Source organism: Bos grunniens, chromosome 11, assembly GCF_055505025.1.
Source record: "Bos grunniens cultivar Pamir isolate PY7600 chromosome 11, Bosgru_T2T1.0, whole genome shotgun sequence".
In the NCBI taxonomy this organism is placed as follows: domain Eukaryota; kingdom Metazoa; phylum Chordata; class Mammalia; order Artiodactyla; family Bovidae; genus Bos; species Bos grunniens.
The window spans coordinates 91574455-91601448 of record NC_141175.1 but is presented as its reverse complement, the minus strand read 5'-3'; the positions used below and the strand labels follow the sequence as shown (position 1 = coordinate 91601448).

The window sequence follows — 26994 nt, the reverse complement described above, 5'->3', positions numbered from 1 at the left end:
ATATAATGTTTGTTTTTCCTAATTATTGACTTCTCAGATTGTCACTTCAGAGTGGTACTTAACGAGTAAGAAAGGAGGAAATGAAACGGTTCCTATGTCCTTCCAGTTGGAAAAATATGAAATAGATCAGCTTAGAAAATTAACATGTTGAACTTTTCTCCCATTTGCCTGTTGATTGTATTGTCCAGGCTTGTCTCTTACCAAATTTTAGAAGTTATGTCATTGCTAATATCTCTTGAGATTGTCTCAATGCAAGATTTAATGTTTTATTTCCAAAGTCCTATTTACTTAGAAATGGGGGAAACTTTTCATGCAGGTTTCATAAGAAATTCATAAGTTATCAATCATTATTTTAAGGTCTTTATGTGTGGCATAATTTAATGCTATTACAAGTCTATAAATGTTGAATCCAGGTTTTAGAAATTATTTCTAAATGGAACCTCCATTATTTTGGCGTTCATACCCAACAAATCTCTGTCTCCAGTTAGCGTCTGGCTACATAAACAGCAATGTGATGGGAAACGCTGAGAGTGACTGAACTTGGAAGGGGCAGCCCTGGGTGAAGGTTGGGGGTGGAGGAACTTGATGGGTCGAAGGCCTGTGAGTCTCCTTAGAGCCTTAACATTCACAGGAGTCCCGCAGAATGTAAACCCTGCCAAGACTTTAGACTTCATTACTTCCCTGTCCTCGACAAGCACAGTTTAATTGAACATTAAGCAATTTGATCTCTTTCACCTAATAAATCGAGCAAATTCAATAAACATAAATCCTGCTAATGATAAAGCTGACTCTGGTGGGGCTGAGCTCATCAGCATTCATGGTTATTACTCTCCCCGGAATTATAGTCACAGATGCTTATTACCAAACTGAGTACTCACCTGATGCTTACAGTCTTAGGAATGTATTTAATGATTTTCTTCTCAGGGTTTCAGAAGGGCAGCTGTGGAACAGAAAGATCATGGTTTTGCAGGCAGACTAAGAGTCAAATCCTTCAACTAATCTAGGACAGTTTTGCTGTAAACCTTAGCTTTCTTATTGGAAACAAAAGGAGCTAATTACAGTTACTGCATAAGATTCTGAGATTTAAAGGGAAAAGTGTGTGATTCTGCTCCTCCGGCAGTCCAATGGTTAGGATTCCACGCTTCCATTGCAAGCAGTATGGGTTCAATCTCTGGTCGTGGAACTGAGATCCTGTATGCTATGCAGTGTGACCAAAAAAAATTAATAAAGGTGAAAGTGTGTGCAAAAGTATATAGCACCTGGCACACCAGTGCTATAATAATAGTGGACGTTAACTAACTTTCCCTTTTTTTTTTGACTGTCCTTTAGCAGGGGTCTGTAGCAGACAGTGTCTGCATACTCCTTGCATTTTCCCGAGGCTTTCTTATCCATTTTACATGCCTGGGACTCCGAGGCACCATCCCTCCTCCTCTTCACCTGGCTGACCCACTTCTGTAGATGCTCACCTCCAAGGCAAAACCTTCCCCAGCTCTTCCTGACTGACTCCAGGCACTGCCCCTTCTTCATGCATTATCGCATATGTCAGAGTCCTGTCATTTTATCCTTCCTGTTCCTCCCAAACCCCATTCTGCCTGTTAATATTCTCAGCCTCTGGTTGGATGAGTGAGTGAGTCAATCACTGAATGGAACAATAAATTTCCTTTAATGCTGCTAAGGCAGCGTACCATAATCTATGTTCAGTAGATAAAGCTCAGAGAAAGGTTTCCAATCCAAAGAACAGGAAGCAGTAGGACTAGAACTCAGGGCTTTGACTCCGGGTCCTTTCTCTTTTTAGGATACCCAGTTTTCTCTCCCAACTCGGCAGGCCTTGACATCAGAAGAGCAGGGTTGCTGTCTGTTCCGCAGGCACTGCTGGTAAGGGTTTACTCTCTGAGAATGAGCATAAGCAGACAGATGTCTTCACTCCATAAGCTGTGGCACTGCCAGGATAATCCTCTTTGATGTTCCTTCCTCTGTCCTCGGTATTGGACAGTATGTTCTGTAAATGGTCAACATTTATCTAATTCCATAGCTTTCACTAATTTCAAAGAAAAATGCCTACTATACTGCTGGCTCAGCAGCCATTAGGATAAATCTTCATTCTCCCCATCTCCTCCCTCCACATCCGGGTGTGTATGTGTTCCAAACACCATCATCAATTAATAATACATGTGGAGGCCTGTAGGAAAAACACCTAGAAATATATGACCCATTTTCCTTTATGCATATGGATTGGTCCTTCAGTTCACTTCAGTCGCTCACTCATGTCTGACTCTCTGCGACCCCATGAATTGCAGCACACCAGGCCTCCCTATGTGTCACCAACTCCCGGAGTTTACTCAAACCCATGTCCATCGAGTCTGTGATGCCATCCAACCATCTCATCCTCTGCCATCCCCTTCTCCTCCTGCCTTCAATCTTTCCCAGCATCAGGGTCTTTTCAAAAGAGTCAGCTCTTCGCATCAGGTGGCCAAAGTATTGGAGTTTCAGCTTCAGTCTTTCCAGTAACATCCAGGACTGATCTCCTTTAGGATGGACTGGTTGGATCTCCTTGCAGTTCAAGGGACTCTCAAGAGTCTTCTCCAACACCACAGTTAAAAAGCATCAATTCTTCAGCACTCAGCTTTTTTTACAGTCCAACTGTCACATCCATACATGACCACTGGAAAAACCATAGCCTTGACTAGACAGACCTTTGTTGACCAAGTAATGTCTCTGCTTTTTAATATGCTATTTAGGTTGGTCATAACTTTCCTTCCAAGGAGTAAGCATCTTTTAATTTCATGGCTGCAATCACCATCTGCAGTGATTTTGGAGCCCAGAAAAATAAAGTCTGACACTGTTTCCACAGTTTCCCCATCTATTTCCCATGAAGTGATGGGACCGAATGCCATGCTCTTCGTTTTCTGAATGTTGAGCTTTAAAACAACTTTTTCACTCTCCTCTTTCACTTTCATCAAGAGGCTTCTGAGTTCTTCTTCACTTTCTGCCATAAGGGTGGTGTCATCTGCATATCTGAGGTTATTGATATTTCTCCCGGCAATCTTGATTCCGGCTTGTGCTTCCTCCAGCCCAGCGTTTCTCATGATGTACTCTGCATATAAGTTAAACAAGCAGGGTGACAATATACAGCCTTGATGTACTCCTTTTCCTATTTGGAACCAGTCTGTTGTTCCATGTCCAGTTCTAACTGTTGCTTCCTGACCTGCATACAGGTTTCTCAAGAGGCAGGTCAGGTGGTCTGGTATTCCCATCTCTTGCAGAATTTTCCACAGTTTATTGTGATCCACACAGACAAAGGCTTTGGCATAGTCAATAAAGCAGAAATAGATATTTTTCTGGAACTCTCTTGCTTTTTATGATCCAGCAGATGTTGGCAATTTGATCTCTGGCTCCTCTGCCTTTTCTAAAACCAGCTTGATGCACGATACTGGATGCTTGGGGCTGGTACACTGGGACGACCCAGAGGGATGGTATGGGAAGGGAGGAGGGTTCAGGATGGGGAACACATGTATACCTGTGGCGGATTCATTTTGATATATGACAAAACCCAATACAATATTGTAAAGTTAAAAAATAAAATTAAATTTTTTAAAAAAAGAAAATTATGCCTATGTCCTAAGTTTGTCTTGAGAGTCAATAAAGTTGTGTGATCAAGAAAAAAATAAATAAAACCAGATTGAACATCTGGAATACGTTCACAGTTCACGTATTGCTGAAGCCTGGCTTGGAGAATTTTGAGCATTACTTTACTAGCATGTGAGATGAGTGCAATTGTGCAGTAGTTTGAGCATTCTTTGGCATTGCCTTTCTTTGGGATTGGAATGAAAACTGACCTTTTCCAGTCCTGTGGCCACTGCTGAGTTTTCCAAATTTGCTGGCCTATTGAGTGCAGCACTTTCACAACATCATCTTTCAGGATTTGGAATAGCTCAACTGGAATTCCATCACCTCCACTAGCTTTGTTCGTAGTGATGCTTTCTAAGGCCCACTTGACTTCACATTCCAGGATGTCTGGCTCTAGGTCAGTGATCACACCATGGTGATTATCTGGGTCATGAAGATCTTTTTTGTACAGTTCTTCTGTGTATTCTTGCCACCCCTTCTTAATATCTTCTGCTTCTGTTAGTTCCATACCATTTCTGTCCTTTATTGAGCCCATCTTTGCATGAAATCTTCCCTTGGCATCTCTAATTTTCTTGACGAGATCTCTAGTCTTTCCCATTCTATTGTTTTTCTCTATTTCTTTGCATTGATTGCTGAGGAAGGCTTTCTTATGTCTCATTGCTATTCTTTGGAATTCTGCATTCAAATGGGTATATCTTTCCTTTTCTCCTTTACTTTTGGCTTCTTTTCACAGCTATTTGTAAGCCATCCTCAGACAGCCATTTTGCTTTTTTGCATTTCTTTTTCTTGGGGATGGTCCTCATCCCTGCCTCCTGTACAATGTCATGAACCTTCATCCATAGTTCATCAGGCACTCTATCTATCAGATCTAGGCCCTTAAATCTATTTCTCACTTCCACTGTATAATCATAAGGGATTTGATTTAGGTGATACCTGAATGATCTAGTGGTTTCCCCCACTTTCTTCAATTTAAGTCTGAATTTGGCAATAAGGAGTTCATGATCTGAGCTACAGTCTTCTCCCGGTCTTGTTTTTGCTGACTGTATAGAACTTCTCCATCTTTGGCTGCAAAGAATATAATCAATCTGATTTCAGTATTGACCATCTGGTGATGTCCATGTGTAGAGTCTACTCTTGTGTTGTTGGAAGAGGGTGTTTGCTACGACCAGTGCGTTCTCTTGGCAAAACTCTATTAGCCTTTGCCCTGCTTCATTCTGTACTCCAATGCCAAATTTTTCTGTTACTCCAGGTGTTTCTTGACTTCCTACTTTTGCGTTCCAGTAATGAAACGTTCCTATAGTTAGGAACTAGTTCATTCATAGTTCATTATAGTTCCTATAATGAAAAGGACATCTTTTTTGGGTGTTAGTTCTAAAAGGTCTTGTAAATCTTCATTGAAGCGTTCAATTTCAGCTTCTTCAGCGTTGCTGGTCAGGGCATGTACTTGGAACCATGATATTGAATGGTTTGCCTTGGAAATGAACAGAGATCATTCTGTCGTTTTTGAGATTGCATCCAAGTACTGCATTTCGGACTCTTTGTTAACTATGATGGCTACTCCATTTCTTCTAAGGGATTCCTGTCCACAGTAGTAGATATAATGGTGTTCTGAGTTAAAGTCACCCATTCCAGTCCATCTTAGTTCGCTGATTCCTAGAATGTCGACATTCACTCTTGCCATCTCCTGTGTGACCATTCCCAATTTGCCTTGATTCATGGACCTAACATTCCAGGTTCCTATGCAATATTGCTGTTCACAGCATCGGACCTTGCTTCTATTACCAGTCACATCCTGGGTGGTGTTTTTGCTTTGGTGCCATCCCTGCACTCTTTCTGGAGTTATTTCTCCACTGATTTCCAGTAGCATATTGGGCACCTACCAACCTGGGGAGTTCATCTTTCAGTGTCCTATCTTTTTGCCTTTTCATGCTGTTCATGGGGTTCTCAAGGCAAGAATACTGAAGTGGTTTGCCATTCCCTTCTCCAGTGGACCACGTTCTGTCAGACCTCTCCACCATGACCCGCCCATCTTGGGTGGCCCCACATGGTATGGCTTAGTTTCATTGAGTTAGACATGCTGTGGTCCGTGTGATCCATTGGCTTGTTGTCTGTGATTGTGTTTTCAGTCTGTCTGCCCTCTGATGCCCTCTCAGCGCCTACCGTCTTACTTGGGTTTCTCTTACCTTAGACATGGGGCATCTCTTCATGCCCTCCAGCAAAGCGCAGCTGCTGCTCCTTACCTTGGACGTGGGGTATCTCCTCTCGACTACCGCCCATGAGTTTAGGCATGGGGTAGCTCCTCTTGGCCGCTCCTGCACCATGCAGCTGCTGCGCCTTACTTCTTTATTTGAAAATGATGCACTTGAAACTTCAGAGCACTCGGTTTTCAGCCCTGATGTGTGGAGAACAAAATACAACCTCTTCATCATTTTTAATAGCAGCTGAATTTAATCTGCCTCAGTCAGAGACTTCACCTCCCAATGTCCTCACATGCCAGAGTGGTATTGTGACATGTGACTGTCCAGACCAGCCCTGCAGATGTGTCTGTCAAAAGGAATGGAGATTTCCTGCCAGGATATGTGCTTGCTATTGCTGTAGACAGTGGGGGCCTCAGACCTCCTGGCTCCAGGGGGCAATTTTTTAACTTTTGTTTTTCCCATTTAAAATCAAAGTGGCATCATATGTCATGTGAATCTGCCATGCCAGGGAGATGAGTGTGAGCCATGGCCTGGATCTTGTTTAGACCACGTGGGCGGTGGTGGCCCACACCATCCCACGTGTGTCACTCAAAGCTCCGATCAAGAGCTTAACAGCTATGCCTCCCGAGGTGAGGAGTGCAATGAGTGGGGCTTTGAGGTGTGACTGTTTCCACTTCTCCTTCTTTTCATGTTCATATGCAGCTAGATCCTGGTAGGACAGGTATAGTGTCCTCGAAATGGCATTTGCAGCAAAAAGAAATCCTTAACATCACAGTTAGGGAATTCAAGGTTAAGATTTGTTTTGTTAAGTCTTGACAAATAATTGTCTATTTGTCTAAAACTGGTTTTCAAAAAACAGCCTGCTTTCTTTACTTTGGAGGTCTTATTTCGATGAGACCTCCATAGGTACAGATTGATTTATTTTTTCTCCTGTTAATCTGTCTTGTATCAGTTTAATTATTAGACCAGTCAAAAGAATTCAAGAGGGGCAGAGGGAGAATTTCCCCTTCCCCAGCAATGGCTTTTTACCATAAAAATTTTAATTGAAATGTATAAAATGCAAAGGGTTATTCTTTAAAAGTAGAGAGTAAACAAAGCAATCCAGATCATAATGTGACTCTCTAGAGATGGTACACTGACTTTTCATAAAGTAGTGGAATAAAATTTTGCTTGTATTCATCATAATAAAAAAGAAATGACTTTTGCAGTGCAAAGTACAAGCTCTTTCTTTGCATTTAGCCCCAGACAACTAGATGGTGCTTAACTAGGTGCTTAATTTGTTGTTGTTGTTTTTCAAATCTGTATTTATTTGGCTGTGCTGGGTCTTAGTTGCATCATGCAGGATCTTCAGTCTTTGTTGCACCATATGAACTCTTAAGTAAGGTGTACTCTTAAGTACCCTGCTTAAATAAGGAATATCTTGCAGAAGGTAAAAGACTTTGCTGCTAAGTCACGTCAGTAGTATCCGACTCTGTGCAACCCCATAGACGGCAGCCCACCAGGCTCCCCGGTCCCTAGGATTCTCCAGACAAGAACACTGGAGTGGGTTGCCATTTCTTTCTCCAATGCAAGAAAGTGAAAAGTGAAAGTGAAGTCGTCAGTTGTGTCCGACTTTTAGCGACCCCATGGATTGCACCTACCAGGCTCCTCCATCCATGGGATTTTCCAGGCAAGAGTACTGGAGTGGGCTGCCATTGCCTTAGGGACAAAAAAAATCTGTTCATTTTTACATGTTGAACTGGATGAAATGGCAGCCAAGAGATTCTCATGGGCTCCCATCAGGAGTTGTGGAAATTCAGAGATCTGCTGTTCCTGGGCTCCATGCCATCAGCCAACCACAACTCACTGCCTCCCCAAACTGGACAGTAGCCATGACCCAACCCTAGGGATGAACAAGGTGAAGTACCTCCAAGCTCGATGGGTTCTGGTTGTGGCTTGGGATGCTCAGAGACCCAGGACATGTTAAAAAGGTGCATGTGCCCTTACCCAGGACTCACTAGAAAATTCCATGATAGTCCAGTTGGTCCCTCGAGGTCCCTGCCAGCCACTCGAGGCATTCCTGAAAGGCTGAAGCATATACTAACAACTGCTGAACATCAGTTTTCCCCTGTATTATGTGTTCTATTGGTCTGGTGTTAAAATGTGCTGTTGTTCATACCTTATCCCTGTCTGACCAAGTGATTAAATTTTCCCAAACAGTCATTAGTTTTTGAGATGAAATGCATGAGGACGTCTTTATTTACTGAGTTGGAGTTTCCCTCCATCTATTTAAGAATTCTTGATCTTGAAACAATATCTAAAAACAGCTAGAGGCTGTGCTTTCATTGCTCGTAATTTCTTGTGCAATTCTTAGACCATTGACAACTACCTTTGAAGTTTTGCTGACACTAAGATTTCTATCAATCATTCTGTCATTGAAAATCCTCATTTACTTCCAGATGTTCAGCAGGGCCTCGAGTGATTTTTACCTAAAGAGAAAAAAACGTAACCTCCATTTTCTTGGTTCTTCAGAATTCATGAACAATTATGTAACATCTCACTTTTTAAAATACCTATTTTTTGTTTGGCTGCACTGGGTCTTAGCTGTGGCACGTACATCTTTGACCTTCCTTGTGGTATACGGGCTCTTTTAGTTCTGGTATGCAGAGTCTTGTGGCGTGTGAACTCTTGGTTGCAGCACGTGGGATCTAGTTACCTGACCAGGGATGTAATCCACACCTCTTGCATTGGGTGTGGAGTCTTAGCCACCAGAATACCAGGGAGGTCCCTCATCTCATTTTTAACACAGAGGCAAATAGGAATTATCCCCATGTGACAGATGTGGAAACTGAGACTTGCTAAGTTGCTTTCCAACTGTTAAGTTGGAAAGTGAAGTAGCACAATCAGAACTTGAACTCCTGCTTCTGCCTTGGAAGCCCAGGTTCTTTCCATTACCCACTGTTCATGTCAACCTCGACCCTGGCCAAGAATGAGAGCGGATGCGTGCAATGGGAGAGGCAGCATGGATGGATTAGAACAGACCCATTCATGCTCCCAGAAAAATAACTCAAAATGCATGCCCCAGTGTTGAGGGGACTGCAGGTCATCTTCAAATACAAAAGAGTACATCTAACACAGAAGTGTTGTTTTGAAAACTCACCAGAACTACCTTGACATCTGGCTTGTTAATATGTAGAGAATGTGAAGCAGCAAAGGACAGTAAGTTCTAGGAAGTTGAGGGAAAAACACATATCCAGGGATGGAGGGAAGGAGGAAGCAGCAAACACCAAAGGTCCCCCCACCCGCATTACCATCCTCTGCTTCCCTTTGCAGCCTGGGTCACATTCAGAGCCTTCCTTAAGAACCACTTGGTGGTCCCCAAACATAGCTCATAGGTTGCTTTTGTGACGCCTTTGGGTTTTTGTTGTTCATTTGCTAAGTTGGGTCTGACTCTCTGTGACCCCATGGACTGCAGCACACCAGGCTTCACTGTCCTCCACCATCTTCCAGAGTTTGCTCAAATTCATGTCCATTGTGTTGGTGGTACTATCTAACCATCTCATCCTCTGCCGCCCCCTTCTCCTTTGGTCTCAGTCTTTCCAGCATCAAGGTCTTTTCCATTGAGTTGGCTCTTCTCAGGTTGCCAAAGTATTTAGAGATTCAGCATCAGTCCTTCCAATGAATATTCAGGATTGATTTCCTTTAGGATTGACTGGTTGGATCTCCTTGCAGTCCAAAGGACTCTCAAGAGTCTTCTCCAGCACCACAATTCCAAAGCATTAATTCTTCAGCGCTCACCCTTCTTTATGTCCAACTCTCACATCTGTACATGACTACCAGAAAAAAACAGTGTTGATTATATGGACCTTTGTTGGCAAAATGAAGTCTCTTCTTTTTAATACACTGTCTAGGTTTGTCATAGCTTTTCTGCCAAGGAGCAGGCATCTTTTAATTTCATGTCTGCAGCCACCATCTGGAGTGATTTTGGAGCCCAAGAAAATAAAATCTGCCACTCTTTTCATTTTCCCCCATCTATTTGCCATGAAGTGATGGGACCAGATGCCATGACCTTAGTTCTCTGAATGTTGAGTGTCAAGCCAGCTTTTTCACTCTATTTTACCTTCATCAAGAGACTCTTTAGTTCCTCTTCACTGCCTTTGGGTAAGTGCTTTTTAAAATCCCAGATAGCTTCTATGAAGTAAATCCCACTCATGAAGTACTACCTTTCCCAGGAAGCTGTTCCTAAACATCCCATAGGAACAGAAGTCCGTTCCTCCTCCACTCCTCCCCAATTTGATCCCTTCCTTTTGTGATGTTAGATGGTGAGAGCTTGGAGAGTGGAGGCTGCATGGTCTAGGGGGAAAAGCCACATGCTCCAGGCCTCATCACCAGGTGCCGGAGAGGAGTGTGCTGCTCAGCCATCTCTGGACTAGGTTTACAAAATACGAACGCGAATTAATTTTAATATCTACTCTTGATCACAGCTGTGGCCTGCATATAAAATCTTGAGTCTCCCTTTCAGATGTACAACAAATGTATATAAAAAGAGATAAGAGAACAGGAATGACCTCAGTGTGTCAAACTTGTAAACATTTCTGCGATCTTGCCCTCACAGGGAAATCCTTTATTCTTCCCTTTCAGACTTTAAGCAGAACTGACAACCATTTGTGTTCTCTTTGTTTGAAGCTTTATTTTTGTGAGTCAAGGGTCTTTTTCCAGGTTTAGCTTTCTCCTTAATAACATTAATACTTCTTATGAAATGATTTCATAGAAGAGTGCATGGGAAGTCGCGGCGGGGAGGGGGTGTTGTTCCTGGAATGCTTCCCACCAGGAGAGTTTGTAAGAAGGGACAACCATAATTCTGCCATGTCTGATGGTTCAGGATCTTTTCTGGCTTTACACTCCCTTCTTTCACTTTAGGAGAGAATGTGTAGGTGTGTACACATATGCATGGATGTGCACACACACCCACACACCTTTGACCCCTTTGAGGAGGGGCGATGGAAGAAAGCCTTGAGAATTCACCCTCTTGCATCAGTGCTTTGCTTTAGTTTTGTTATGGAAGGAAGCAAAATAGAGGAAAGCTCCTTCAATCTGTGGTCCAGGCAAGTGCGGCTGCTGCCTTTTGTGGCTGTCACCTGTGTGGCGGCCCTAAGAGTGTCCAGCCAGTCCTGGGGCTGGCTGACCCGCAGCTCTCAGTTCTGGTACAGCTGTTGACATCTGGGGAGCCTCAGAATTTTCACCGACTGCTAGGGTGAGTCCTCAGGCAGTATAGTTTTTGTAAAATGTGCATTCAGAAGATGAAGCTGTCTCTTCTAAAGCTTTCCTTTCTAGATCTTCTGAATAATTCTGCACCAACATACAGGAAAGAGCCTGGGACCACGAAATGCAGTGAAAAGGTGATCACTTCATGACAAATGGAGAACCAAGATCCCATGTGCTTGATGGGTCCAGTGAGAAGGACTAAAGGAAGGGCTTAAGTTGGCCATGGATAAGGGAAAATGGCCTCAAGAAGTGGTAACTGCAGATGAATTTAGCTAAGGTTCAGAAGAGGCAAGGACAGAGATTACAGAGGAGCTGAGATAGGTGTAGGAGAGGAAGAAATGTTACATGTACAACCTTGAGCCGCTGGACTGAGATCAAATATGGTGCTGCCTCATACCAGCTGTCATTTAACCACTGTGTGCTTCTATTTCCTATTGATAAAATGTGGATAATAGTTTTTCATAGGATGGTGTAAATATTTTAATGAATTAATGTTTTAAGTGCTTAGTAGCTGGCACAGAGCAAACATTATACAACTATTAGCTATTATTACTAGAGCCATTACTTCATTATCACTGTTATAATGAAGGACCAGGTCTTGAGAAGTATAATCATACCCACTAAATTCAAATGGTACTTAGTAGCATCCTTGCTTGGTGTCTCATTTTTAGATCACCAGAAATTTTTTTTTTTTTCTGTTTCCAGTGAGTGGGAAAATGTGTATCTGTAAAAATGACTGCTTTATACATTTAAAATGTTTTGATGAAAACCCCTGATGGGTTCAGATAAAGCCATTCTTCCAAAGGCTTGCTGCACTCTCCGATGGTTTGATTTTTCAGTTCTTTACTCTCCTGGAATGCATTCTACCAACTGTTCAGCTACTACTGGCATCTATGTTCAGAGTCTTAATTGTGCTGTAGAGTATGAATCGTATGTGGGTGTGCAGAGCACCCGTAAAGGACACTGAGATGTCTGAGGATCGGGAGTGTGCGTGGGAGGCAGGGGCACACGGTGGGTGAACGCACCCACGTGTGAGCAAACAGTGATGGTGTGTCACGGTTTTTGTCCTGTCTTTTGTAGACGACTATGCCCAGCTGTGTAACATCCCCGTCACGGGACGCCGGCGGCCATATGGACGGGATGCCTTGGTTGACTTCAGTGAACAGTATGCTCCCGAAGCTGATCCCTACTTTGTTCGAGACCGTAAGCAACATTTTTTTACTCTGAAACTAGATTGTGGTTTTGAAGCTTAGTCAGTGGTTCTCAAAATGCAGTGCCTGGGAACTTGTAAGAAATGCAGGTTTGTGGGTGATGCTATAGACCTGCTGAGTCAGGAACTAGGGTGAGACCCACCCTCTGAGTCATCCTTATGGACGCTCAAGTTTGAGAAGCACTGGATCATATTAAGAGTCTCACTGCTGGGAACGCTGTATGTTTATTTTCTTTACAGAAAATCATCTTCCTATAATTTCCACGACAAAGTCATTTCTTTACCCCTGAAGTGGTGGCCTCGCTTAAGGGGCAGAGTTTTCCTAATAGTTTGGTTGTATCTTGACAAGCATTTAAATGGGAAGTAAAACAGTTGCTCTCTCCTGGTCAGAGATGAATTTTTAGAATTCATTTGTGACGGGTTTACTAAGTAAGAAATGATGATGTGTGATGGCTTTTCCTGGATTTGTGAGCAGAGTTTAAGTGTGAGGTGGAATGTGTATGTGTGAATCCTGTTCCCATTTAGAAAGTAAATGCCTGAAGGTACCACCGGAGTGTCCTGGAGAGGGGAGCCACACAAGCTAAATGTGTCTGTGGAAGAGACCAGAGCTTGCAAATAACAGATGAGTTACGTGAAGTCCGAAAAATGGGATGGTACAAATTGCGATATCAGTAGACAGGAGGCGGTCTGCCTTCCCGAATGGGACGACGGCAGTATACTCCAGGTGCCCGGCCCACACCCTGCAGACCAGAGTGCTGACATCATAAAATACGATGAGGCGGTTCTTTTTTATCACCTTTGCACATGGCAGACTAGCCATGATCTGTGTCCTGAGCAGCAGTACGAGCTTCATGGCTGCCTCTGGAGCTGCTTCTGTTCCGAGTCCAAGAGTGTTTCCCTCCCTCCTTTCTTTCCTTTTGTTTTTTGAAAGGTGCAGTATGTTGATCCCTCAGCTGACCTAAAACTGCTTTAAAATTTCCAAACAGCATGCTATTAAACCAGCGAGGTTGGGTCTTCTAGATCTGAGTGAGTGTAGAGCGTTGGCAGTATGCAGAAGGCCTCTGGTGCCCTTGCCCAGCTATCCTCTCAGGGTAACCACTATCCTAACTTCTAACACCTTAGATTATTTCTTTTAATCAACCACAGATAACCATGTCCTACTTCAAGAAATATGCTTAAATACATTGGCGGCTATAAGACTGTGCACTTAGGATTTCTACACTTCTGTGTATATGTTATAGGTCAGTAAACACTTTAAAAAAGAGAATAAATATTAAAATTGAAAAAAGTACAGTTTTGCCTGCCTGATAAATCCAAAATAACAGGGTAAATCTATATGTAACTGACATAATCTCATGCTTGTGTGTGTAGCCTCTAATGCCTTACAGTTCAGATGCCACAAATTTTAATGTTGAAATGTTCTGGCTTAGGTATTGGCTTATGTACCTTTTTTTTTTTTTAAATGCTGTCATTGCTTTAAAATGTAAAAAAAAAAAAAATCCATTACAAATGTTAAAAAATAAACACAGTGGTATCAGACCAATTTTCTATTTAGCAACATAGGAAATTGTGATGCAGTTGCAGGACCCCAGCTTTAACTATGTAATGGCCTTTAAAGTTCTTGTGAATTACAGAGAAACAGCTCCTGTTTCTCTGCTCAGGATTGCAGGTTGTTTGCCCCTGCTGAAGACAGGGTAAGTAGTGAAAGAGGCTGAGATTTCTACCAACCTTGTGATCCACCCTGTCCTGTCTTTCTGTTTAAGAAAGTTGAGCTAATGACTGGTGTTACCTTAAGTTAGAGATCAACTTTTCTTATAGCTGACCAGACAGTAAAGTTTGTGGGCTTTGCATACTATATAGTCTCTTTGCGGCTGATATTCAACTCTGCTCTGCTATTAGGAAAGCAGCCACAGACAGGTATTAGTGAACCGGTGAGGCTGTCTGTGTTCCAGTAAAATTTCGTTTACACAAATAGGTAGCAAGAACGATTTAGAGCAGGGCTGTGTGCTTTGCTGGTGTTTCGGAGTCCTGTAGAAGTATTTTGGGGAGTCTGTTTAATGTGTGTGTAGGAGTTTCAAATTTTAATTTATTTCTTTCTTAAAAGTTTACTTGCGTATTATAGGAAACCAAAAAACAAAGTCATCCTTAGTCACAAGCAGTTTACTGTTTGTGTCCTTTCAAGTCTCATTTGTGTGTTTATATAACTAAGCATCCATTTTTGTGTAATTAAAATCATATAGTTATGTATCATGCTTTTACACACGCATGAATATTTACCATTTCAATGTCCCAAAGCTATGAGTATTTTGATACACTATACCAACTCAATCTGGAAGGAAATATATATATAGATATATATAAAATCTTGCTACTCTTGGTAAAAATTTCAGAAAAGACAAAAATGGCAATAAGTCTCTAAATAATGATATTGGCAGAGGTATGAATAAAACGCTGCTTTCCCTTAATGTTCAATTAAAGATAAAACAACAAAGTATTAATATAATGCTTCTAAGATGATTCATTATCCAGTCTAAACTATTAAAGTATTAGCAAGGGGGTATACTTCCATTGAATTAATGACAATGTATTCTTACAGTTTAGCCAAGACATGCACACACATACATCCCTCCCTTTATACTTCCTTCTGCCCCTATGCTGCCAACCCAATGAACAAGTCCTGATGTACATTTCTGAGACAGTTTAACAATTCCATGTCTAAGATGCTGCTTTTTTTAAATCAATTACAATGAAATTATATATTGGTTAACTCACTAGCTCTATTTTTTACCCCACATTGTTACCTCAGGACATGTAAAAAGCCACCTCAATGTATGGCAAAAAAACCACAATAATATTATAAAGTAATTAGTCTTCAATTAATTTTAAAAAACCCTATGCTGTAAAATAATGTTAGATCTTACAGCTGCATAAGCAATGATGTTTTGCTGCCCCCTGCAGTTCCACTGGAGAATTACTTCAAAGGCCAATTAGTTCTGGCCCTGCTGCTGCTAAGTCGCTTCAGTCGTGTCCGACTCTGTGCAACCCCATAGACGGCAGCCCACCAGGCTCCCCTGTCCCTGGGATTCTCCAGGCAAGAACACTGGAGTGGGTTGCCATTTCCTTCTCCAATGCATGAAAGTGAAAAGAGAAAGTGAAGTCGCTCAGTCGTGTCCGACTCTCAGCGACCCCATGGACTGTAGCCCACCAGACTCCTCCATCCATGGGATTTTCCAGGCAAGAGTACTGGAGTGGGGTGCCATTGCCTTCTCCGAGTTCTGGCCCTAGGGAGATTTTTTTTTCTTCCCCCTGAAAGCTAATCCATGGTAGTAGCTTCAGAAGCAGGGGAGAGGATGAAAGGCCACATGTTTTGGGGTCATCATAAATTTATATTTACAACTTCCCTTTCTATAAAGAGAACTAAAATATTCTTAACACCTGGTTACATTGCTTTTGTATTGCTAAACTGGCTCTCTCTTTAAACTGATTCAGAACTAAACAAGAGCGTCTTTGTTTTCTTAAAAAAAAGTTTTTGGGTTTTCTCAATAGAAGTATGATGTATTTTTCTCATTTATCAGGATGTTTGGAGTCCCTTTAACTGCCTTTAGCCTTTGATCCCCCAAGGGCCCTTTTGTAAGGCTCCTTCCAAAGCCAGAGCAAACAAACAGGCCTTATTCAGGCAAGGCCAGCCTGGCTTTTCTCTGCTCTTGGAACACGCAATCAAACAGAGCTGCCTCCAATGCTCGTGCCTCTTAGCAAATACCTACACTGATCATGAATTCCATTGGTTCCATCCTGAAAGATGTTTTGACGTTTGCCCTACTGAGAACTTGGGAAACTTAAAATCTTAGACAAGATGTTAACTAAAGGCAAAAAAAAAAAAACACCCACACACATACACACACACACACCTACATGCTGTATTATGTGATTTTGATTCAGAACATCAGAATTCAAAATGTGGGGCTAATCTGTACAACATACTAAGTTTGTAACTGTAAATACTTAATATCATGTACAAATATATTCGCTTAAATTTCAATGCTATCTTTAAGGTACTGGAAATATGTATGATGAACCATAACCTTAAAATCATGTTTTTAAAACTGGTGTTAAGAGGATGAAGATTTGTTCCTTGCCTCCTGTTTGTTCCCTTCCAGGTTTTCTGAACAGCTTTGAGGAGTTGCAGGCGGAAGAATGTGGCATCCTCAATGGGTGTGAAAACGGTCGCTGTGTCAGGGTGCAGGAAGGCTACACCTGCGATTGCTTTGATGGGTATCACCTGGATATGGCCAAGATGACCTGTGTCGGTAAGAGCCATGTGTATCTGATGGGAAATCATCCTTTTCCTGAGACGCCCTGTGGCTGGACATCATGTAGTCTAGTACATTAAAGATTTGCAGCGTTTCAGTTTGGGAAGATGAGAAAAATTCTGGAGGTGGATGGTGGTGACGATTGTATAACAATGTGAAGGTACTTACCACCACTGGACTATCCACTCAAAAATGGTTAAAATGGTCAATTTTATGTTCTGTATATTTTACCCTGATTTTTAAAGAAGTACTTAAGAATTCATACAAATGGTACATATGGAGGAAACACCAGAACATTTGGGGTAATTAGACACTTTTAAATTGAGCTTTTGACTCAGTAGCAAACAGTGTTTTCCCTGAACACCTGATGCCAGCATGAGGGACATATAGATGAAAAAGAAAATGCTTCCATTTTGGAGAAAGTGTTTTTTGTTTGTTTTTTTTTTTTTAATAAAACTCTCACGTAGCATTCTCTTTTACCTTTAAGAGAACAGTAAATGGGGTTTTTTTCCTTCCTGTGTAATTGATGCTGTGTTCCTGAGCCTGCTGGCCTCCATGCTGAAAGACCTTTGACTGCAGGGTGTTGTTTTTTTTTTCCCCTATTTTTGTGGCTGTTTTTCTCCCTCCTGTAGTTTTCCCACTTCAGTTTTGTTAGTCTCAGTCTGTGGTGGTCCAAAAATAGGTAACCCAGGTTGTTACACGTGTTTCAGGGGCATAAAAGACTTTCTTTCCTGTGGAAAGAAATCTAAGAAAGTAACTTAAGCCTTGAGACAAGCTTCTTGGAGGCTCTGTATTTCTCTTGACAACCTAACTGCTCTTCTACATCTGCAGAAAGGGATTTAGAAGTAAGATAGTTCTAGTTTTCTTGACTATAAAAACTCAAGCTGACAAAATGGTCCCTTTATGGTCAAATGGTCCATGTCAGATAACAGGGGAGTATCCAAGGGATTCTAGAATTTCTTTCCCTTTTTGCGATCTAGAAGGTCATATTTACCTTGCATAAACAGACAGTAAGAGGAAAGACTACACAGCTTACCGTGGAGAGAGCACGGAATAGCCGGCTGTGTTTAGGCAGGGCCTCAGGTAAGCTGTTGATTGTTTCTCCTCCCGGAGTGATGGGAAAGCTTGCTTACCTCCGTGGTTTGGCTTACTGCAGATGTCAACGAATGTGATGAGCTGAACAACCGGATGTCTCTCTGCAAGAATGCCAAGTGCATCAACACCGAAGCATCCTATAAGTGTGTGTGCCTGCCGGGCTTTGTACCTTCTGACAAGCCAAACTACTGCACTCCATTGAATACTGCCTTGAATTTAGAAAAAGACAGTGACCTGGAGTAAGAGAGAAGCTAACATAACCTAAGCCTGTATACTCTGCACTGTGTAAAGGAGAAAGAGAAATGTATTATACTTCAGACACTGCACCTAACCCAAAATGCTGGAAATACGGAAACATCATGGAGTTGTATATCCTCAGAAGGGAAAGGATTCAGTGTGAGCCTGAGTGGTGTGACAGACCAAATGGACATTTCTCTGAAAAAAAAAACAAAACAAAACAGTATATATAGTCTGTTCATATGTAAAATTTAGTGGAAAAGAGGCAGAACAGTGCTGTTATTTTAAACAGAAGGTTGTATTATTATGTTTTTGTTTTGATATTTTTTACTATTGCTTGATTAAATCTGGCATTTAAATAGTGGTGGAAATATTTTATAAGATTTTCATTTTTTGGTCATGCAGTTCCTTGGCTAGTTTCTTTTTCAAATGTCAAGTGCAAAAGTCTTCGATAAAATATTGTTTATTATAAGTAATGTTACACAGGGTTATGCTATTCCAGGTCTGGAAGATTTTTAAAATCCAAATTGTCCTGTGGAGCAGGCGGTGATTGTTTCAAAACTTTTATACACATTTGGAGAAAAGGACTTTATATTTACGACGTGTTGTCTGATTTTAATGTCCATTCTTAGCCAAGCTGCTAGTAGGTGTTAATTGGATCCCTTTCCTACATTGAAATGGAAGAACTAATGAATGAGCTTACATTAGTATTGTAATGTATAAAGTAGGACCAGCAAATTTTTTAAAAACTTGATGATCCCAATATATTTACCACTGTATGTTAAAGCAAAATAAATCACCATTTTTTTTTAGAAAATTTCTACCTCAGAGTTATGTCAATGAGCATATGCATACCAGTTATCCACCCCACCACCAATGGTCTTTTATGAATGTGGAGTCTTTTCCAGGTTAATTGTTAAATTTGTTATATACTGTTATGGGTGGAATTGTGTCCCCGGAATTCATGTTGAGTCATGTCCCCTCAGTACTGTGACTGTATTTTTAAATGAGCTAATGACCATTAAAGAAGGTCATTGGGGTGGGCCCTGATCCAATAGGGCTGAGGTCTTTATATGAGATTAAAACACACACAGGAAAATCATGGGAAGACACAGGGAGCCAACAGCCATTGTCAAGCCAAGGAAGGAGCCTAAGAAGAAAATTCTTCAATACCTTGAACTTTATCGACTGGGGGATTTTTACAGAAACTAACACCAGTGGCCAGCAAGTTGGTATGTAAGTGAATATTAAAATGTCTCTGGTCAATAATGGGTTAAGAAAATAAATTTAAGCCACCCAGTCTGTGGTATTCATACTTTTGACAGCCCTAGCAAATAAATAACTGGTAGATATCAGAGGAAGAACAGTTTTTGATGTTCCAAGCCTTGCTTAATACAGATCCACAGTCATGCAGTTGTCTTATTTAACCTGAATTTCAGAATCATTTTTAATAAAGAACATCTGCATTTTCAGAAAACAAACTATGTATAGGCATACTCAGCAGAAAATATCTCCATCTAACATTTTCTTCTAAGACAGGCTTTTGGATTTTAGTTTCTGCCATAGGAAGAATGGCACACCTAAAATGTCCCCTGCTGCCAAGAGTTCCACGACCAGGTGCCAACCACTGTCCCTGCCTTCCCAGGAGCTTGTGCAGGCTATGCACACCCACTATCAAGGGGATAATGTTCCAGCATATGCTGAGAGAAGAGACATCCAAACGAAAAGCATTCCTCATGCCAAAACTGTATTAAACCCACACAGGGACACTCCCACATACAAAGAGCCCTCCAAGATTACAGGAGATAACTGTTTCTCAACTCACAGAGTAACAGAAATACAGTATAAGCAAAATAAAGCAGCAGAGGAACCACTCCCAGTTAAAAGACCAAGAGAATTCCCCTGAAGGAACAAACAGACTACTTGAATCTAATATATACCAAGTTTTAAAAGGAGGTAATGAAAATACTGAAGGAATTAAGAAAGATTCAACAGAAATGCAGATTGCTGTAAAAAGGCTCCTCTCATAGTTTCTAGTTCCAAGAAAAATTAGAAAATTCATTTGCTGAGATGAAAGCTGAGCTCAAGGCAATGAATAGCAGAATGAATATAGTAAGTCCCCTACATATGAACTGTCGAGTTGTAAACTTTCAAAGATGTGAACGTGTGTTCCATCAGTGTTAGGTGTGAATGCAAATGCAGTTTGCCCTCTGTTTCCTATTGTTGAAGACCCTTCAGCTCTCTCATCTCCTGTTTCCTCTCCCTCCTCCAGTCAGTAACTCTTTCTTGTTCACTCGATGCCAGCCCCTGTTGTACTTTACTATTGTACTTTAAGATACTATACTGTAAGATTTAAAAATGCAGAAGAGAGAATATGTGATCTGGAAGATAGAATACATGGAAATAAATGGAAATTACCCAATCAGAACAGCAAACAGAAAGCCAAATGAAAAAAAGAAAAACAATATGAGAGACCTATGGGATAATATAAAGTGCCAATCTATGCATAAGAGAGATTCCAAAAGGAGAAGAGAAAGGGGGACTAGAAAGGGGATTAAAAATGTATTTGAAGAAATTATGGAACCTCCATAGTGTTCTCCATAGTGGCTGTATCAATTTTTAAGAACTAAAAAGAGAACTACCATATTACCTAGCAATCCCACTCCTGGGCATATACCCAGAGAAAACCATTAATTTCAAAAGACATATGCACCTCAATGTTTATTGCAGCACTATTTACAATAGCCAGGACATGGGAAGCAATTTAAATGTTCATCAACAGAGGAATAATAAAGATGTAGCACATATATACAATAGAATATTACTCAGCAGAGAAATAAAGACAAAGACATACAGGACAAATGCATGGACACCAAGCAGGGAAGGGGGGGATGGTGGGGTGGGATGAATTGGGAGATTGAAATTGACATATATACATTGCTATATATAAAATGGATAACTAATGGGAACTTACTGTATAGCACAGGCAACTGTACTCAATGCTCTATAGTGACCTAAATGGGAAGGACATCCAAAAAAGACTATGAATGAATGAATCATATAGCTGATTCATTTTGCTGTTTGGCAGAAAATAACATTCTAAAGCAACTTCAATAAAATTTTTTAAAAGAAGAAATTATGGCTGAAAATTTCTCAAAGCTAAAGAAGGAAACCGATATCCAGATATAGAAAGCACAGAGGTTCCCAAACTAAATGAACCCAAACAGATCTATACCAAGATGCTTTGTAGTAAAAATGGAAGAAGTTAAAGAAATGATTCTAAAGACCACAGGAGAAAAAGTTAATTACAAGGGAACCCCCATGAGTTTATCAGCTGATTTCTCTACAGAAATGCTGCAGGCCAGAAGGGAGTGGAAAAATATAATCAAAGTCTTGAAAGGGAAAAATCTGCAACCTAGAATACTGTGCCCAGCAAGATCATTTAGAAAGCAAAAACTAAAAAAATACAGCAATACTAAATCTATCCTATAGGAAATATTAAAAGATATTCTCGAAACAGAAAAGAAGAAGATAGGGTAAAGAGGAAATCACAGTTGGAAAGTAAATCATATAGTCATTATACAGATCACAAAGGGGGACAAAAAAAAACCGTGAAAGTAATGATAAACACAAAGAAGAGCAAAAGGATAAACAGGAAGATGGAAAAAAGGACAAAGTCATAAAGTGTGGGGAGGGAAAGTAAGAAAACTTAGAATCTATTTTTTTTAGAATGTTTGAGCCAATATGACCATCAATCATAAAGCAAGTTGATATAGGAAGAAGTTAACATACCTGAAAAACAGGGTAACCCCAAATAAAAAAAAACATACAATAGATTCACAAAAACCAAAAAGAGAATACACACATAAAAGGAAATCATCAAACTACAAAAAGAAAAAGGGACAAAGAAGAAACATGGAACTAACTGGAAAACAAGGTTTAAAATGGCAATAAATACAGATGTATCAAATAATTATCTTAAATGCCAACGGACTGAATGCTCCAATCAAAAGACAGCATGGTAGACTGGATTGAAAAGAAATAACACACACACACAAACCCAAGAACCTACAATATGCTGCCTACAAGAGACTCACTTTAGAGGAAAGGACACACACAGATTGAAAGTGAGAGGATGGAAAAAGACATTCCATGCAAATAAAAATGACAAGAAAGTGAGAGTCATAATACTCATGTCAGACAAAACAGACTTTAAAACAAAGGCCCTAAAGAAAGATAAAGAAGAACCCTATATAATGATAAAAGGATCAACACAAGAAGAGGATTTTTACACTCATCAGCCACACCCAAATATATAAATACCGACAGAAAAGGAGAAATTGATGAGAATACAATAATAATAGGAGAATATAATACCCCACTCCTTATCAATGGATGGATATTCTAGACAGAAAATCAATAAGGCAACAGAGATCCTGAAATATACAATAGAACTGTTAGTTAATTGTTATTTTCAAGACATTACATCCAAAAAAGCAGAATACAGACTTTTCAAGTGCACATGTAACATTCTCTAGTATTGATCACTTCAGTTCAGTTCAGTCGCTCAGTCATATCCAACTCTTTGCGACCCCATGAATCGCAGCACACCAGGCCTCCCTGTCCATCAGCAACTCCTGGAGTTCACTCAGACTCACGTCCATCAAGTCAGCGATGCCATTCAGCCATCTCATCCTCTGTCGTCCCCTTCTCCTCCTGCCCCCAATCCCTCCCAGCATCAGAGTCTTTTCCAATGAGTCAACTCTTCACATGAGGTGGCCAAAGTACTGGAGTTTCAGCTTTAGCATCATTCCTTCCAAAGAAATCCCAGGGCTGATCTCCTTCAGAATGGACTGGTTGGATCTCCTTGCAGTCCAAGGGACTCTCAAGAGTCTTCTCCAACACCACAGTTCAAAAGCATCAATTCTTTGGCACTCAGCCTTCTTCACAGTCCAACTCTCACATCCATACATGACCACAGGAAAAACCATAGCCTTGACTAGACAGACCTTTGTTGGCAAAGTACTGTCTCTGCTTTTCAATATGCTATCTAGGTTGGTCATAACTTTCCTTCCAAGGAGTAAGCATCTTTTAATTTCATGGCTGCAGTCACCATCTGCAGTGATTTTGGAGCCCAAAAAGATAAAGTCTGACACTGTTTCCACTGTTTCCCCATCTATTTCCCATGAAGTGGTGGGACCAGATGCCATGATCTTCGTTTTCTGACTGTTGAGCTTTAAGCACTTACTAGGGCACAAAACTAATCTCCACCAAGAGTATAGAAATTGTTTCCAGCACCTTATCTGACCACAATGACATGAAACTAAAAACTAACCACACAAAAAGAGATGAGAAAAAAATGATTACATAAAGACTAAACAACATGCTACTGAAAAACCACTAGGTCAATGAGGAAATCTGAAAGGAAATGAAAAAATACCTTGAGACAAATGACAGAACACAACCATACAAGATCTATGGGATGAAGCAAAAGTGGTTCTTGGAGGAAGTTCCTAGCAATGAACTTGTTCAAAACAGGTTTGTTCAAAAACAGGCCTTGCTCAAAAGAGCAGAAAAACCTCAAACAACCTAAAGTACCACCTAAAAGAATTAAAAAAGAACAAAACAAAGATCAGAGAGAAAATAAATAAAATAGAGACAAAAAACAAACAAAAACAATAAAACCAAGAACTGATTCTCTGAAAGGGTAAACAAAATTGAAAATGTTCTGGCCAGGCTCACCGAGAAGAAAAGAGAGAGAACCTAAATAAACAAAATAAGACATGAAAAAGGAAAAATTCTCAACTGATACCACAGAAATATAAAAAACCACAAGAGAATACTGTGAACAATTATATGGCAACAAATTTAACAACAAAGAAGAAATGGACAAATTCCTAGAAACACATAGCCCAACAAAATTGAATTGAGAACAATAGTTAATTGAACAGACCAATCACTAGAAGTGAAATAGAATCTGTAACAACAATAGCAACAACCAAAAAATCCAAAGAAACAGCCCAGGACCAGATGGTGTAACAGGCAAACTCTATCAAACACACAAAGAAGAACTTATACTGATTCTTCTCAAAATGTTTCAAAAGATTAAGAGGAGGGAACACTCCCAAAGACATTCTAAGAAGCCACCATCCCCCGATACCAAAATCAGACAAGTAGACCACCAAAAAAGAAAATTATAAGCCAATATCTTTGATGAATATAGATGCAAAAATTCAACAAAATATTAGCAAACCAAATCAAACCACACATAAAAAAGGTCATACACCACAACCAACTAGGATTCATTCCAAGTTCATAAGGATGATTCAACATATGAAAATCAATGTAATATGCCATTTTAACAAAATAAAAGTAAAATATCCCATTATCATCTCAATAGATACAAAAAAATGTAATAAAATTCAACATCCATTTATAATACTCTTACCAAAGTGGGTAAGGAGAGAAGATATCTCAACATCATAAAAGCTATTTATGAAAAACCCACAGCCAACACAGTACTCAATGATGAAAGCTAAAAGTCTTGCTAAAATCTAGAATAAGACAAGGATGCCCCCACTCTCACTTCTCTTTAACATAGTATTGAAAGCTATAGCCGCAGCAAACAAAGAAGAAAAAGAAGTAAAAGGTATCTAAATTGGAAGAGAAGAGGTAAAGCTGTCACTATATGCAGATGACATGATACTATATATAGAAAATCCTTTGGACTCCACACAGAATCTACTAGAACTGATAAATAAATTCAGCAAAGTATGGGATACAAGATTAACATTTAGAAATCAGTTGCATTTCTTTATACTAACAATGAAGTATCAGAGAATTTTTTTAAAAAGTCTTTTGAAATCACCAAGGAATAAATGTGAAAAAGGAGGTGAAACACTTATATGCTGAGAACCATAAAACATTAATAAAGGAAATTAAAGAGGATCCAAAGAAATGGAAAGATATCCCATGCTCTTCAATTGGAAGAATTAATATTGTTAAAATGGCCTTACTATTCAAAGTCCTGGGTGTTCTTTGGAAGGACTGATGCTAAAGCTGAAACTCCAATACTTTGGCCACCTCATGTGAAGAGCTGACCACTGGAAAAGACTCTGATGCTGGGAGGGATTGAGGGAAGGAGAAGAGGAGGACAACAGAAGATGAGATGGCTGGGTGGCATCACCAACTCGATGGACATGAGTTTGAGTGAACTCCAGGAGTTGGTCGCAAAGAGTCGGACACGACTGAGCGACTGAACTGAACTGAATTCAAAGCAATCTACAAATTTAATGCAATCAGTATCAAATTCTCCCTTCTGGAGAAGGTAGTAACAATCCACTCCAATATTTTGCCTGGAGAATCCCATGGAGAGACGAACCTGGCGGGCTACAGTCCACGGGGTCACAAAGATTTGGACACAATTGAGCGACTAACACGACTACTACTACTATCAAATTAACTGACATTTTTCACAGAACTAGAATAAATAATCCAAAATTTATATGGAACCATAAAAGACCCAGAATTGCCAAAGCAATCCTGAGGGGAAAAAAGGCAAAGCAGGAGGCATAACACTCCCACACTTCAGGCAATACTACAAAACTACAGTAATCAAAACAGTGTGCTACTGGTGCAAAGACACACATACAGATCAATGGAACAGAACAGAGGACCCAGGAATAAGCCCACACTCCTATGGTCAATTAATCTTTAACACAGGAGGCAATAATATAAAATTGGAAAAGTGAAAGTGAAGTCGCTCAGTCGTGTCCGACTCCATGGACTGCAGCCTACCAGGTTCCTCTGTCCATGGGATTTTCCAGGCAAGAATAGTGGAGTGGGGTGCCATTGCCTTCTCCAGGAGATCTTCCTGACCCAGGGACTGAACCTGGATCTCCCACATTGTAGGCAGACGCTTTTACTGTCTTGAGCCACCAGGGAAGCTGGGCAAGTCTTTTTAGCAAATAGTGCTGGGAAAGTTGGAGAGCTGGATCTAAATCAATGAAGTTAGAACACACCCTCACACCATGCACAAAAATAAACTCAAAATGGCTTAAAGACTTAAACATAAGACATGACACAATAAAACTCCTAGAAGAAAGCATAAGCAAAACATTCTCTGACATAAATCATACCAATGTTGTCTTAGGTCAATCTCCCAAGGTAACAGAAGTAAAAACAAAACCAAGCAAATGGGACCTAATCACACTTACAAGCTTTTGCATGTCAGAGGAAACCATTAACAAAATGAAAAGACAACTTATGAAATGGGAGAAAATATTTGCAAGTTAAAGTCTCTCACATCCGACTCTTTGCAACCCCATGGATTATAGCATCCATGGAATTCTCCAGGCCAGAATACTGGAGTGGGTAGCCTTTCCTTTCTCCAGGGGATCTTCCCAACCCAGGGATTGAACCTAGGTCTCCCACATTGCAGGGGATTCTTTACCAGCTGAGCCACAAGGGAAGCCCAAGAATACTGGAGTGGATAGCCCATCCCTTCACCAGAGGATCTTCCCAACCCAGGAATTGAACAGGGGTCTCCTGCATTGCAGGCAGATTCTTTACCATCTGTGCTATCAGGGAAGCCCAATTTGCAAGTTAGGATACCAACAAAGGTTTAATCTTCAAAATATACAAACAGCTCATACAATTCAACAAAAAAACCAAACAATCCAATTGAAAAATGAACAGATCTAAACAGGCATTTCTCCAAAGAAGACATATAGATGGCCAGTAGGCACCTGAAAAGATGCTCAACATCAATAATTATTAGAGAAATGCAAATCAAACCTACAATGAGGTACTACCTCATACCAGTCAGAATGCCATCATTAAAAAGTCTACAAATAATAAATGCTGGAGAGGTCATGGGAAAAAAGGGAACCCTCCTACACTGCTGGTGGGAATGTAAATTGTTACAGCCACTATGGAAAACAGTATGGAGGTTTCTCAGAAAACTGAAATTACCATATGATCCAGCAGTGCCATTCCTGGGCATATATCTGGACAAAACTGTAATTCAAAAAGACACACGCACCCCTATATTCACAGCAGCACTGTTCACAAT

General features: G+C 40.5%; 1 protein-coding gene and 1 long non-coding RNA gene across 36 annotated transcripts in view; one reads left to right on the top strand and one right to left on the bottom strand.

Moving 5' to 3' along the window:
- The window catches only part of LTBP1 (latent transforming growth factor beta binding protein 1), a 460290-nt gene extending 441552 nt beyond the window's left edge, over nucleotides 1–18738 (top strand). For all 27 annotated transcript variants that reach the window (XM_086327488.1, XM_086327485.1, XM_086327484.1 and 24 more), the window contains 3 exons: nucleotides 12150–12272; nucleotides 16437–16586; nucleotides 17746–18738. In XM_086327488.1, coding sequence (XP_086183614.1) covers nucleotides 12150–12272; nucleotides 16437–16586; nucleotides 17746–17927 — 455 coding nt within the window. In that variant the 3' untranslated portion in view covers nucleotides 17928–18738. The remainder of the gene's footprint in view (nucleotides 1–12149; nucleotides 12273–16436; nucleotides 16587–17745) is intronic.
- The window catches only part of LOC147363529 (uncharacterized), a 64209-nt gene continuing 38093 nt past the window's right edge, over nucleotides 879–26994 (bottom strand). For 7 of the 9 annotated variants that reach the window (XR_015137243.1, XR_015137246.1, XR_015137245.1 and 4 more), the window contains one exon: nucleotides 17745–18588. This is a non-coding gene — a long non-coding RNA (uncharacterized LOC147363529). Of the gene's footprint in view, nucleotides 941–5867; nucleotides 6020–17744; nucleotides 18589–20884; nucleotides 20936–26994 lie in introns of those variants that run through there. The other 2 variants (XR_015137248.1, XR_015137252.1) reach the window with 2 other exon arrangements.